This window comes from Syngnathus acus, chromosome 12 (genome assembly GCF_901709675.1).
Source record: "Syngnathus acus chromosome 12, fSynAcu1.2, whole genome shotgun sequence".
Classification (NCBI taxonomy): domain Eukaryota; kingdom Metazoa; phylum Chordata; class Actinopteri; order Syngnathiformes; family Syngnathidae; genus Syngnathus; species Syngnathus acus.
In genome coordinates, this window is record NC_051097.1 from 5,524,352 (window position 1) to 5,538,788 (window position 14,437).

The 14,437-nt window shown below is 40.6% G+C and overlaps 2 protein-coding genes across 7 annotated transcripts; one reads left to right on the forward strand and one right to left on the reverse strand.

The window, feature by feature from the left end:
- Nucleotides 1-333: 333 nt before the first annotated feature.
- On the forward strand, nt 334-6,228 carry nop14 (NOP14 nucleolar protein homolog (yeast)). 2 transcript variants are annotated; one of them, XM_037264884.1, is made up of 19 exons: nt 334-450; nt 903-1,085; nt 1,337-1,471; nt 1,548-1,689; nt 1,952-2,100; nt 2,174-2,311; nt 2,617-2,739; nt 2,877-3,008; nt 3,086-3,407; nt 3,577-3,707; nt 3,765-3,850; nt 3,928-4,063; nt 4,298-4,399; nt 4,512-4,668; nt 4,741-4,894; nt 4,984-5,131; nt 5,371-5,489; nt 5,567-5,722; nt 5,800-6,228. In XM_037264884.1, the coding sequence occupies exons 2-19, from the start codon at nt 903-905 to the stop codon at nt 5,894-5,896; spliced, it is 2,610 nt and encodes an 869-aa protein (XP_037120779.1). In that variant the 5' UTR covers nt 334-450; the 3' UTR covers nt 5,897-6,228. The 2 variants fall into 2 exon arrangements, with proteins under 2 accessions (XP_037120779.1, XP_037120780.1); XM_037264885.1 differs by having other exon boundaries at nt 4,744-4,894.
- Nucleotides 6,229-6,620: 392 nt separating this feature from the next.
- LOC119130924 (alpha-synuclein-like) lies at nt 6,621-11,208 on the reverse strand. 5 transcript variants are annotated; one of them, XM_037264902.1, is made up of 6 exons: nt 11,066-11,208; nt 10,591-10,745; nt 8,700-8,729; nt 8,192-8,334; nt 7,143-7,214; nt 6,621-7,070 (listed from the first exon to the last, which is right to left on the reverse strand). In XM_037264902.1, exons 2-6 carry the CDS (start codon nt 10,709-10,711, stop codon nt 7,056-7,058), a joined length of 381 nt encoding a protein of 126 aa, XP_037120797.1. In that variant the 5' UTR covers nt 10,712-10,745; nt 11,066-11,208; the 3' UTR covers nt 6,621-7,055. The 5 variants fall into 5 exon arrangements, with proteins under 5 accessions (XP_037120797.1, XP_037120801.1, XP_037120800.1 ...); XM_037264906.1 differs by having other exon boundaries at nt 6,684-7,070; nt 11,141-11,159; XM_037264905.1 differs by lacking the exon at nt 11,066-11,208 and adding an exon at nt 10,865-11,044 and having other exon boundaries at nt 6,684-7,070.
- Nucleotides 11,209-14,437: the final 3,229 nt, after the last annotated feature.

Consider the following 14,437-nt stretch of genomic DNA (forward strand, 5'->3'; position numbering starts at 1 on the left):
AATAATCATGTTACAAGTCAAATTTCTTTTAATAAATCTACAGTAAAGTAAAATGACTCATCCTTTTACATTGCCTGATTAATGCGTGACATTTTGCAACAATGCTTATTTCTTTGCTAGCCATACAAAACATGTTCATAAAGTCTTAATATTCACATCGGCAAAGAAAAAGGTTTTAGAGAAGAAACTTTTTTTGTTATTGTGTACCTTCCATAAGTAATATAATTTAAAAATGTTCTGCTCATCTTTCTGACGTATTAGACATGTAATTCTATTAATGAACGCTATAGTGGCGCTGCAGGCAAAAAGGGAAGCTGGAAGGTAGCTCTTTTTCTTTTCTGCTGGCTTTCCTTTGTCTTTTGAACTTTCACACCATCTCGTGTGCTCTTTAGGTTAACATGAAGTAAAACAGCGTGGATAGTGGATGAAAAGTTCTTATTAGTCGTTAATGTAAGTGTCCACTCCATTTTGTGATTAAATATCTTCGACGTGGTGGATTATATAAATTGACTCTTCACGGTAATCTCTCAAGTGATGGTTTGTTTAGGTTTCTGATGATAGTTTAGCTACCAAAGCTAATCCTGTTTACCGGTACACTTTTGTGGGGTTCAGAAACAGCGACATGTACTATAATGAGTTTAAAATATATTTCTGTAAGCATTTCGTGTCACTGCTGGGCTGACATGGTTTTGAAATAAATGGTGAATTTGAATGTGAAATGATAAAACATCTCACTCATTGGATGTTTTTTCAATGTCTAAACTCAGAGTTCTTGGTTGAGACATTGATTTGAGAAGTTTGAACTGGAAAATTAGAATTTGGAGCAATGCCAAACGTACTCCGCAGCATTTAGTCAATAATGGTGGTTTGTATTAAATGCTAATAATATATGACCATTCCAGATGGGGAAGACGACCAAAAAGCGAAGCGTGGCTGACAAAGTTCGCAAAGTTAAGACCTCCACCGAGATCAAGAACAACCCATTTGAGGTGAAAATTAATCGCAAGAAATTCGATGTGCTGGGGAGGAAAAGCAAGCATGATGTCGGCCTCCCTGGAGTGTCTCGCTCCAAGGCTATCAACAAGGTGAGACTAAAAGACAACACCTGTACACCAAAGAGAATCATTCCAATGGAAACAATCTGTTCCAGGATAAGTCTGTAAAAGATGTTAGCATCTGCCTACCCTTTCCATTTCTTGTTCTATGTGTATTGTCACACATTTCCCCTTTGCTGTCTCGGGTGTGATGTCACACCAAAATCAAAACATACATTGAATATTTTTCGAGGCTCACAGAGCAGCTGTCTCATGGGATGATGTTTCTTAACATTCAATAGAGGAAGGAGACACTCTTGAAGGAGTACAAGCAGAAAAACAAGAGCAACAAACTCATTGACAGGCGCATTGGGGAGTATGACACCAAAATGGAGCCCGAAGAAAAGATCCTGCAGAGGTTTGCCATAGAGAGGCAGGTGAGCCATGTTGCCATTTTACGAACATTTAAGTGTGTTGAAGTCTCTTGAATGGTTTTTAAATGACGTATTTCAGCGCGCCCATGAGAAGAAGAACATGTTCAACCTGAACGAGGAGGAGGAGCTGACTCATTACGGACAATCTCTGTCCGAAATGGAGAAGTTCACTGACATGGTGAACAGCGACGATGAGTCGGATGAGAAAGGACTTTTGTCGGGTAAGAACTAATGCTCGTGTTACTTTAAATGGGAGGGATCATTTTATGATCTGTTTTCCTAAAGTCCACCCAAGTGAACTTAAAAAAAAGAAAAGAAAAATCCAGTGAAGTTTTTTTTTTTATTCAGGGGCTTGTTTTCCCCCCATAACAAATTATAAAATCAATTCAGTTTACTAAAGAAACAGAAATGTAAAAAAAGAATGACAAAAACTTGTTAAAAAAGAAGGTTGAATAAAGGCTAGAAACTGTGGCATATTTTCAGCCGAGCTGACGGCCTCTCACTTTGGCGGCGGTGGGGGCCTTCTCAGGAAGAAGACCCCCGGGGAGCACCCAGACAACGAGGGAGGCCCAAAGGCCAAGTCCAGGCAGGAACTGATTGAGGAGCTCATCCGCAAGTCCAAACAGGAGAAGGTGAGCCACCTTCTCGCCGTTGCAAGCCATGAAGTATGACAAATAAAATCGTCAACCTCCTTTTTCTGCTCAGAGGGAGCGGCAGGTGCTAAAGGAGGAAGCGCAGGAGCTGACGGAGAAGCTGGACCATGAGTGGAAGAGCATCCAGACGCTCATGGTGCATAAGAGGCCCAAAGCTCAGCAGGAGGAGATGCCAAAGGAGAAACCAAAGGTGGGAGCACCAGAAAAACCAAGAGCATTTTAATCAAAACATCATTGTTATATTCATTTATGAGAAGACACTGATCTTATAAATGAATTCTCATCATAATTAGGAAACCGACCAATATCATAAAGCAACAATTTACTTATATAAATCGCTGCCAGAGTTGACATTATCCAATGATCAACCAAAGTAACCTTTGGAGCACAGTGCTCCTTAACCTTTTTCAATTTCAATCTGTCTATTGAGCATAATTGTGGAGCTGATCACTGCAGATGCTCACTGAGCCGACTTGGCCGTTTACGTTTACGCAGATGGAGGAGTATGACAAGATGGTGAGGGAGCTGGGCTTTGAGATGAAGGCGCAGCCCTCGGAGAAAATGAAGACCCCCGAGGAACTCGCTAGGGAGGAGCGTGAGAAGCTGCAGAAACTGGAGGTGTGTTTGCAAAATGCCATTGGTAACGAGCATACATGTGTGTAGGAAATGGACCAAAATGGAAAAATAGTCATGTGATTTGGAAAAAACAAAATATTATTGGTGGTGACCCCACCCCCTCCGATTTTTTTTCGAAGGCTGATCGACTGAGGAGGATGATGGGTGACGACGAGGCGGCAGTAGCACCGAGCCGTAATCACGTATCGGCCGACGACATCGATGACGGATTCATCCTGGACAAAGATGACAAGAAAACTTTAGCCTATGAGGTGAAACGAGATACTGTACATGAACACGACAGTATACTGGAAATATGTATGTTATACACGTTTGCTTTATTGTAAAGGATGGCAAATGGAACCTTGGCGAGGAGCCAGCTGAAGATGGAGAAAAAGGTGAAGAGGAAAAATCTGAGGAAGAAGAGGAAGGTGATGGTGGCAGCAATGAGGAAGATGAAGAAGAGGGGCATGGTGGCAACAATGAGGAAGAAGAAGATGAGGAAGAGGATGAGGAGGGGGAGGAGGAAGAGAATGGTCATTCCGACTTGGAGTCGGCGTTAGAAAGTGAGGAAGAGGAGGAAGGTGTGGAGATCAAACCGAAGATGAGCGAAGAGGACAGAAAGGCGCAGCAGGAAGCAGCCAAAGTGGAACTTCCGTACACGTTCGCCGGTAACAAAACTCTTCGATTGCTTTGTTAGCATTGAGTTACATTGGCTGTCTGTTAGGTGCTTTTTTTAAATGCCTCATTAACAACCATTAGCACGAGCACTGTAATAGCCTGAATAATGTTAGCATCTTTTATGGTTTAAATGTTGCTTGAATTGTTTTATCATGACAGTTCCAGAAAGCTTCCAAGATCTCCAAAAGCTGCTTCGCGGTCACACCCCTGACAACCAGCGCCTCATCGTAGCCCGAACTCAGAAGTGCAACCACCCCAGTGTGGCTGAGGGGAATAAGCTCAAACTGCAGGTACAATTGTGCATTCATTTTGCGTTATATCATGGATTAATAATATCTGTGTGCCAGAACCTGCTGGGTTTTCTGTTGGAGTACCTTGGAATACTGGCCTGTCGGAGTCCGCCTGAACTCACCACTGTTGACAAGCTAATCCCGTGAGTTGATTGTTAGCCTGCAAATTAAAATCCTGTATTCAATCAATTAAGTATTGCTTGTTTTATCATCTGTGTAGAGAGGTGTACAGCTTGTGCCAGATGTTTCCAGAAGCAGCCTGTAGATCCATGCAGACCATCATTGGAGATGCCGCTCACAGCATGGAGGAAGCGGTCGAACTCAAAGGGAAATCTCCCTTCCCAACACTAGACATGGTATTATTAATTATTTATGTGCAGTCCAAACTTTGGCCAACATGGGACATTGAGATCATTGTGAAATTGGCCTTACATTTAATCTAAAATAGAATTAAACATTCTTAAATCGAAATTGCGTTGCGCTGTGGGAGTACTAAATATGTTCTTGTCACTTCAAAATTATGCAATGGAGTGAAATAGCTTTGTTTTTGCTGTTGGTGTCACTTCATGTCTATTTTTCTGTGCTTTTAGCTAATTCACCTGAAGGTGACAGCGTTGCTGTTTCCTACGTCTGACTTCCGACATCCCGTCACCACACCAGCGCTGCTTTACATTGGCCAAGCTCTCACCAAGGTACGTAGTCACACTACATCCCTACAATTAATTTGTAATGCTGATTTGAAAAATGTCTATATTTTAATATCTATAGCTATATTTTAAAAGGCTCCAAATTCTGTGTGCGCAGTGCTCGGTGAAGTCCTTAGAGGACGTGACGTCAGGTTTAGTGTTGTGCTGTCTAGCAGTGGAGTACGTCTCTTTTTCCAAGCGCTTCCTGCCTGAGCTCATTAACTTCCTATCCGGAACGTTGCACCTAGCTGCGCGGGACAAGACCTCCTCCGCAGGTTGACACCGTCTCATCTTCAAGCCGTCTCGTGGTGACTGCCAACAAACTTGATGTTAATCTTGCTTTCTAGTAGTAGTTCCACCTTTTCGAAGCACGGGGAAATACAGCAATCTGCTGGTGTTGTCGGACCCAGAATCCTGGAAGAGCTGGAGTAGGAAAACCCTGCCGCTGTCTGCCACTCGCCACGTCACGTTAAAGAATGATGTGGACGCAGATCACTACAGGTAACTCATTTTTTTTTTTAATATTACTCGACGCATGTATGACAGTGTGGAATGTTACTAAAACATCACTTTGCTGTTGTTATTGAAAGGTTGACATGCTTGTACACGTGCTTGGAGTTGGTGAAGAGATGCTGTGTGCTCTACAAGGACCTGCCGTCCTTCACACATATTTTTCAGCCAATCACAGCGCTGCTCTCGCGACACCTCTCCTCCAACCTTTTACCAGAGTCTTTAACGGTGGGTTGTCCTGAACTCATATTGTCTTGTATGTTTGGACAGAATTTGAGTAATTACCTTTTCATTTTAAGAATAACCTAAATATTATCATGCTTGGAAATATTCCGAAATAAGTAGCGTCATTTTAAAATGATGCCAGAAATATTATGGGTGAAATGTTTAACCACTCAACTATTCATATACTGATTTAACCAAATGGGTTTTGATGTGTAGCTTTGTGTCCTTAAATTGTGCTGCAGGATCTTCAAGCGTCGGTTCTGGAGGTCCTCGGCGGTGCTCCGCTAGCTCGCAGTCGTCTGGTATTCGATAAGAAGAAGCCTGTCCCTCTGAAACTGTTTACACCGAAGATCGTGCAGGTGTACGTGGACATAAAAAGCAGTGGTCATAAGGAGCATGTGTACAACTTTAGTCAGTGCTATGTGTTTTTTCCTGCAGGTTGGATTACGGGAAGAAGCGTGGCACGACCAGGGAGCAGAAAGAGCATCACAGACTGCAGCACAAGTATAAGAAAGAGTTCAAGGGAGCGCTGAGGGAGATCAGGAAGGACACTCGCTTCCTGGCCCACGAGAAACTCAATGAAGTCATGACAAGGTATGCGTCATTGTCAGGCGAGTATCCGGGAGCTCGAGGACGCTGCTAACGCTCAACCTACTCGATGTTACCCACAGGGACGCGGAACGGAAGAGGAAGGTAAAGGAGCTTTTCGGCAGCTTGGCCACGCAGGAGGGAGAGTGGAAGGCCCTCAAGAGGAAGAAGAGGAAATGAGCCCTCCTGACTCACATGGACGGTTCTGTACTTTTTTTCCCTTTTTTAATGACCTCACTTTTGATGTCAATTTGACATGTGCACGACACACTAGGCATGTTACAATACACATCGCTCAATTTGATTAGCAAATGCCTTTTTAAGAACAACATACAAATGTATATACTTTTTACATTGCAAATATGCAGATATGCAATTTGCAGGTAGAAATTGGTTGAGTATTATGTCGGTTCAAATTTGTAATAGACATAGATATGCCTAATGTACGATGCATAATAACTACCAACATGTAAATTAAAAACTGTATGCCGTAATTAACGCATCTCAGCAAACCCTTCGTCTCATCTCTTGAAAAAAAGAAATGCCACACATGAAAATTTATATTTTAATCCATTTAACATTTTTTTTCATAATGCATATGAAAAATGCAACAATTTTAAAAAGTATAAAATACGCTAATTCGAAAATATTTCCTAAGAACAACCTTTTACAATAGCACAAATATACTGGGTGAAATTTCTATTTATGGAAAAGGAATAAAGGACAGTTATAGATTCAATACAAAAATTAATGTTCTCTCTTTTTTTGCCCCCAATCGGTACAAAAACAATTATGTACTTTTATTTTATAATATTTTATGATTAATTGAATAATTATTTCATGTTACGTTAGTTATTTTGTGATGGTCAGTGTGAGAAAAAAAAAAAAATCAGTTTCACAGAAATTTCTTAGATATGCTTTATTCCACATTAAATCCCAATATGACATCATACACACATACAGGTACATACTTTTCAGTTTGGTGATGAAAATACAATATGGATACTCAAACAGACGCCATACCAAAAAAATAGAGAATATAATCATGGTCATTGTTCATATAGAGACACTTAGGTGGTTAATTGTGGCCGAGTTCCATGTTCCACTGAAAAATATGCGCAAATTCACACACAGTGATAAATTAAAAATATCATTGTCACAAACAAGACACCTGAGGTCAATTTGCTGATGTGCATAAGACACAATACAAACACACACAACCTAACATCATTCAGTACAACAATTTGATCCATACAGACATCATAGAGGACGAAGACGAGGCACGACGGGACTTGGCAGAGAGACATGGAATGTTCAAATCGGCCGTCTCAAAACGTGTTCAGTCCGTGTCATCCTGTGAGACGAGAACGAGCGTCATTGTTTGCAACCACCGGAAGGGTTTGTTTGCATTTTATTAGCTTCTCACCTCTGTGGCATCAGTGGTGTCTGTATCCACCGGTGACTCGGCTGCATCTTGCGCGGCGATGTTGTCATTGTCCTGGAACACGGACATTAAACAGAGTTTAATGAAAACTTCTGAACTTGACTAAAGCCCGACTTTGGCAAAAAAATGACAGCTGGCCACTGACTTTGGGTTATCTTTGATATTTTCTTGGATAATGATCTGTTCCAACCAAACTTGGAAGACATTCATCCTTTGATTGATTACCGCTGCCAAGCATTTCATATCGATCCTCTGCATTGTTAGTCGCCTGTCAACACGATGTCACTTTCTAATGGGATCTTCACTGATAAACGACTACGGCGTCTGAAGTATGACGCTCCGACTGTCAGTCGGTCCATCTGGCGCTTCAGTTGATCTCGTCACAAGAAGCGGGCTCACATTCCAGGTGGTGTGTCGCATCCCTCGGGGTGGTTAGCCTGATTACACGCCGCGTCTGTGCGTGTGTAATAGCGTTAAAGGACATTTGCAAGGAGAAAAGGACTTGTTTCTTGTCATTTCCCAGGAATCTTCTCACTTGATGGTGATGCATTGTGACTCATTGAGGAGACGCTGTCATCTCCGGACATGTTCGACATGTAACATCAAGTGTAAATTGTCAATGATGCTAATGATTTATTAGAAGGGGAGAAATCTTCCTCCTGACTGAGGAGCAACACGACAAAGCAAACAACGATGAAAAAGACATGGTGATGACAAATGGCTCAAGGTCGCACGGCCATTTTGAGTGGACGTGAATGAAATGGAGGACGAGGATGAGTCAACGGGATTTGTTAATCCTCCTTTTATGAAGACAGAATTGGGGAAGGTCCGTTTCTGTGCTACAGTCCACAAAGCAGACCTCCATTGTCACATGAAGGCATGCTCAGAGGAGTTGGGTTTCCTAGAATTTTTTCAATCTTCCCACACTTCTAATTTTATAGGCTCTTCAGCATTTCACCAGAACTTTGGCCTTGGCCGAGGTCAGCGCTATCACGTTACGGGTCGTTCTATATTCAAGTAATTGCTCTCACCGGTTTGGCGGGATCCTTCTTGACCAATCCAGTGGCGGTGACGATGTTGCCTGCCCCCCCCACCGTTTTCTGGGCCACGTTGCTCATCCCGGTCATCATTGCTCCGCCCACCTGACTCACCCCCTCCACAGTTTTACCTGCGACTGTTGAAAAAGATGAAAAGGGGACATCAGACACTTTTGATTGCTGTATGGCTTTCACTCGAAGATTACACGACCACACCCTCTACTGTCTGTCGTCATTGTGCAATTTGTGCCTTTGCATATCCGGCCGGTCTTGTTCTGCTTCACCTTTCATTTACGTGGCAAAGGCGTTCTTTGCATTTAACCTATTAACGTGAACCGTTTAGCTCCCGGGATGCCTCACAGGAGGTCACCATGGGTGCCAATGCTTGTTTGTGACAACCACATTTTCCCCTCCCAAGGGGTCCGTGTATGGAAATATAGCACCTCGCGGATCACCCTTAAGCGTTTGTATATCGTTTTGTGTCAGATAGATTGCTCGATACCTGTTGTGACTCCATCCACTGTTTTGGTGCCTGAAAGTAGAAGAGAAAATAATGACAGGTGAAATCTAATGAAACAATAATTATTCATTATATTTAATAATAAATTATATTTCATAATAAATTAATGATATGTAGGTCCATACCCAGTCATCACCATGTCTCAAGATGTCTTAAGATGTCTTCATAACCTAAACATCTCAAGACATTTTGGTACATGTTTGAAGTCGCCACCCCTTTCTTAATAGATGATGGGGCGCTCCCCAAAACAGATTTTTGTCTTGGACATTGAATTATATTATTCGAGTGTTAAAATGTAAATTATTTATAAATCAAATCAGACAAAAAACGTATGGTTGGAAAATCTGTCTGCCACTGATAGGTAATACCTCGTTACGCCACATGGTGGCACATATTCCAATACTTGGTCGAAGTGACACGTCGTGTGAGCAAGCAACCTCAGGTGAAAATCACATAAAACAACGATTAACTCACTCATATCAATATCTAATAAGTTGCTTACTTGTTAGGACAACGAAATGTACGCGTATATTGACGTGTGGAGCTGTTCTCCATCGAATGAGCCCTCAAGTTGAACTCAGGTAAGCAAGTCGTCTTCTTGCTAAGAGGCTAGGTCTCAATGCTAATCCGCTATAATAACCTGTTTTAGCTTAACTATGTCTTGGTAAAGTCTTTGGTTAAAACCATTTGGAGTTCTAGAAGTTTTGAACACTCTTGTTTTGTTGTATCATGTTTTACTGTGACTAAATGTGTAGAAGAGGATGCTAATTGGTGATTAGCATCTCGCTAACGATAATTGCGAGTGGCTAACCGCTACGCTAGCGCATACTACAGCAAGTACTCAGTAAGCTATTATTAAGTGCTATTATTGATGTTAATTTATTTTAGGAGATTGTATAAAATCTATTTAAAAAATGTACACTTCATTTCAATTGTTACATTACATAATGTGACGTGTGTCTGTTGATAACACATTGTGGTTATGTTACATACAATTTTGTGTAGGTCTGACAAAAATGATAAAATGTTAAATTTAACTGAGTGGTTAGGACATAAGACACTAAGACATTATGTCCAAGACATCTAAAGACATTCTGAGACATCTTGAGACACGTTGATTGCTGGGTACGTGATGTTGCAAATAAATTGATTATTTTATTACAATACTACTATGAGTTGTAAATATAAATGTAAACTAATATATTTATGAAGTATGAATATAGCAGCGAAACACATTCATATGATTAGGGAATTGAAAATATACACCAAATGTCTAGTTTTTTTTTTAAAGTACACAACATAAAATAAGTGCTATTCCACTATGAAAGCACAGACACTAAAAAATGGATACAGTTATAGTGGTTTTATTATTTACATTGATGCAACTACTGAGCAATATTTTCATAAAACTAATTTGTAAATAATGAAAATTATTTAAAGAGAACTTAAAATTTAGTTGTTTTTTTTTAATTCATTATTTTTGTATGGAAGTGTAATTCCAGGCTGGTAATACTAATAATAAGAAATCGTTAACGTCAAATTTACTGGCATTTTTGGGTCAGGTCGTCAAGGTTAAAAGGAGGCAAAGTGTCCAAGAATTTATTTAACAATAATATTTGAAAATAATTTCCATATATAGTATCAAAATTGAAACGTATTAGAAGACTACTAACTATCATGGACACTACAACCAATGAAAAATAGCATTTATTAAAATTAAATAAAATAATCAAAAAATTTGAGCTTTTCAAGGTTGAATGGGGGAACACTTGAGTATTTCAAAGTGACACGTGATCCCGATCAGTGCAACTGAACGGCGATGAATATCAATGATAACATTAATGAGCTAATCAATGATGAAGTTGGAACCCACCGACGTACAAGACCCCATCTTTGGTCATCTCAGCCGCGCCACTTACTCCCTGCTTGGTCTTCGTCGCCGCCACCTGCACTCCTTCCTTGGCTTTGTTCAGTCCTTTCATCAACGCATCCATTTTTGTCCTCTCCAAGCACTTTCCTTCTTTATAACTGAAAAAAAGAGTGAAAGGAAAAAATAATGCTTAACCACCGCTGCTAGGATGTCACTTGCACAAGATGCGTGCCGAGCGCAGCCTGTCAAACACTAAGACGACGCCCTACTTTTTTACCGCGGATGTAGACCCTTGCCACCTGTAGAATCGTGAACAGGGAACCCCCTTTTTTTCTCTCTCTCTTTAAAATTACGTTTATCCTTAATATACGTAGTAGACGCAAAAAAAATAAGAAATGTGATTTACTAAAAATAGCCAACGATATTTTAAAACAACAATAATAAATGTTTAGCGATTTCGGTGTCACGAATCACCCACTTGTGCGTTAAGGTCCTCTCTCGGTTCCGGGTTGTATATCCCCCGAAAAACCTGTTTGCTCACTCCAATACTCACTCGGCTGAGTGTGTGCGCGTCCGTGTCTTTGTGCGTGCGCGCCCGTGTGTGCAGATTTTACACGCATAAAGACACGCCTCGTTGGTTAGATGCTTCACGCGCGCACACGCACATTCGTGCGTCGCACAGGCGCAAAGAGGCAGCAGACATCGAGAGGACCAGCCTTATTGATTTGGAATTAAAATACTGCTATCAAAGCATATTATTAGCTGAGATTGTATGTAGAATAGTATCGTTATTTCGGTTTTAAACATCATAGCTTGAACGGCCCATCATGAAATCGTCACTAAAATGAAAAATAAAAAATGAAAGAAAAATAATGCCTCAAAATGTCCTTACGTTTCAAATGAAATACTGTACCGGCTTTCTGTTATGATAGTGTGACGTGTAATACTTCTAATGGCCACTTGGTGGAGCCAGAGCACAACAAACAGACAGACACCTTCAATAACAACTAACATGCTAATAGAGCTAATACTTGTTCTCATCAGTATTTTATATATTGGACAGCATATACGACACATACTGTCAAGTGTTAATGATAGATACATTGCACGGTCTGGAAATAACGGTAATACTACACAAAATATTTTTTAAACCCACTTTACACTTCTTTCACACACCTTGTCGTTCTGCCCCCATCCTCATTTTATTCTGAACACAATCATAATTGCTCTGGTTCCTTATTTTTAGTTTCTTTGTTATTATTCCTCTTTTTATATTTGTGCCGTATTTTCCTGACAACTTATTTGAAATTTTCACTTCCCCCTTTCTATTTTTTTTACCTATGCTTTCTAATTTTCTTATTCTATGTTTTTCTATTTTTGCAACTCTCTCTCGCACGCGCTCTCTCTCTCCCGCTCTCTCTCATGCATACTTAATTTAATTTTATTTCTCTTCATTACACAGTTTTAGTCACGTCTAAATGTAATGTCATGAAAAAGTCTGAGAACAATGTACACATGTGCTCTGGCCCCCAAACGTCATCATTGAGGTGACCAGATGAGGCGCTACATACAACCTTAGGGGAGTGTGTTGTGTGCGTGCGCGTGCGTGATGTTGATGTTGGAGGTGCTCCAGGCGTGCAGATGGCGCTGCTTTGTGTTTGCAGCTAGTGACTGCACGCTTCACGGCTCCCTGGCGGCCATGACTAAACCATGTGCACTCTCGACACATACACACACGCAGACACACACACATGATTGTGCAGTCTTCAAGGGTCAGGAAGGACGCAGAAAAATGTCTGCGGGATGCCAGCACGCCACACGTTCTTTTGATGTTAGCCAAAAGACTTCAAATTCACTTCATTCCATCAAAGAAGAGAACGTAACCACCATGACGTCAACATGTGTTTGTTTTTCCTGCTTTCAGTCTTCACGTCTGCGTTTTTGCTCTTTTGTTGGTTAGACTTAAAGAGAGAAATGAACATAAAATGGAAACAAAAAAGAAGAAACAAACAGAAAATGGAAAACAATTTATTCGAACATTCGATTGCATATGTTAGCTATCTAGCTGAAAGTTTAGGAGGCCAAGCAAGGTAATGACTGACCAGCTGAAGATTTAGGTAAAAAGCTGGTTGGCTAAGAAACTACTGAATGGAAAAGATACTTAATAAAAAAATATATAAATAAGCTAATGATAAAAAGTAAATTTTATATTTAAAATAAATGAGGACAAACATAAATATACTACACTGAAATCAGAAAGTTTTACACAACATTTATACAAATAATTTTTATCAAATAAAAAAGAAAATGTGATATTAATTATTATATTTATTTATATATTTATTGAAATGATACAATTTAAAGAAATATTCTTGGGTAAATTTGGTAATTTAATGTGTGCTTTTTGTATTGCTAAATTGACAAGACACATTTTTCACTAAATAAATGCCATATGTTTAATAGTAAGTTTGATTAAATAATAATGAAGGCAAATATGCGGTACATTAAATAAGGGGGTAGAAATATTGTAAATGTATGACATTGGTGCCTTGTGATATGAGTTATCAGCCTTCTGAGTTTTTTTTATTTGAATAAAATAGATTCTAAAATTGTAAGCAAAAAAAACCAAAAAACTTTAAAACGTGAAAACAGCCCTGTTCACTTTGCCAATTAGCAGTTGCTATGTTGCTCTGCAGTAGTTGACAATGCAAACACGGCAGACGGTAATGATTTGTGTTATGGAAAAAAATAGTTACACAGCTGTCATCTCACTAAGGCGTGCGAATCAAAGCTGCCGTCTCTATTTATATCCCTGTCATGTTGTAAAGAAGGAACCTGCTCTCACCTGTACGGCCGCCCGCCACTACTATAGCAACACCAACAACAAGTAGAAGAAGCGCTCCAGGGAACCCTAAGGACTTCCTGGGAGTCCTCTGGCATGCCGATTCACACTCGAGCCTGCTGTTTGTCTGCCGGTTGCCCTGGCGACTGCAGGGGGTGGGGGCGCCCTCGGGAGGGAATTCCCTTATCTTGCTGACATTGTCGAACTGGCGTCATGTCACGGTTCAAAGGTTTGCTCTGCAGGAATGAAAAACTCTGAACACACCTTAAAGTGTTACACTTCCATTCGGTGTGTATGCGTCGCTATGGTGACCCGAGTGTTGGCGTGCGTGCGTGGTGGTTCCATGAATGGTCCTAATGCTTTAAGCTGTGAGTCAGCACTTAGTCAACGTGCTGCACGTTCATCAATGAGCTGCGTGTCATTCACTGTGCACTAGTGTGGTTCTTGAAGTTTGAAGTGCACCAAGTATCACCTTAAAAAAACTGTCAATTTCACAGTAAGGTTAAACTTGAATTTCCAATTGACAAATAAAAATCTTCAAACAAGCACTGTACTAAACCCAAAGAAAAAACAAACTTTTTTTTCATTTGATGTGACATGGCAGGGAAACGTGTGGAAAAAGCTTCCTGAATTTTGGAACGGGGGCCAGGTGGTATTGCGTAACGTAGCACGCTAACTAACAATCGTTTTTTGATATCCATATTGCGCGTGTTTAACAACACCAGGCAGTTGACACAGGTGGATGTAATCTGGCTGTCAATCAACGTAACGTTAAAGAAAAAAAAATGAACGCGAGTTGGTCTCCAAGGGTTAAACGCTGCGCTCATCCCCCGCATTCCCAAAAGCCAAAATCCGAACCGGCAGGTGCTTCATCTGACAAATGTTATTCGTTTGGCTCCGTTCTTTACGCATGTGAGAAATCTGCTCACTTTGCATCCTTGCAAGCGGTGGAAGTGTTCCAGGCCCAGAGTGCACCAAGGACACGCTCTCATCGCGAGCGCAAAGTAG

Excerpts from the sequence above, each read along its gene's own strand:
- LOC119130924 (XM_037264902.1), bottom strand. The coding sequence starts at position 10,711 with ATGGATGCGTTGATGAAAGGACTGAACAAAGCCAAGGAAGGAGTGCAG. Across the intron at positions 8,730-10,590 it reads AGATGGGGTCTTGTACGTCG|GCACCAAAACAGTGGATGGA; the intron begins GTGGGTTCCAAC and ends TTCTACTTTCAG. Across the intron at positions 7,215-8,191 it reads AGAAGGATCCCGCCAAACCG|GACAATGACAACATCGCCGC; the intron begins GTGAGAGCAATT and ends TCCGTGTTCCAG.
- nop14 (XM_037264884.1), top strand. The coding sequence starts at position 903 with ATGGGGAAGACGACCAAAAAGCGAAGCGTGGCTGACAAAGTTCGCAAA. Across the intron at positions 4,064-4,297 it reads CCTTCCCAACACTAGACATG|CTAATTCACCTGAAGGTGAC; the intron begins GTATTATTAATT and ends CTGTGCTTTTAG. Across the intron at positions 5,490-5,566 it reads ACACCGAAGATCGTGCAGGT|GTTGGATTACGGGAAGAAGC; the intron begins GTACGTGGACAT and ends TTTTTCCTGCAG.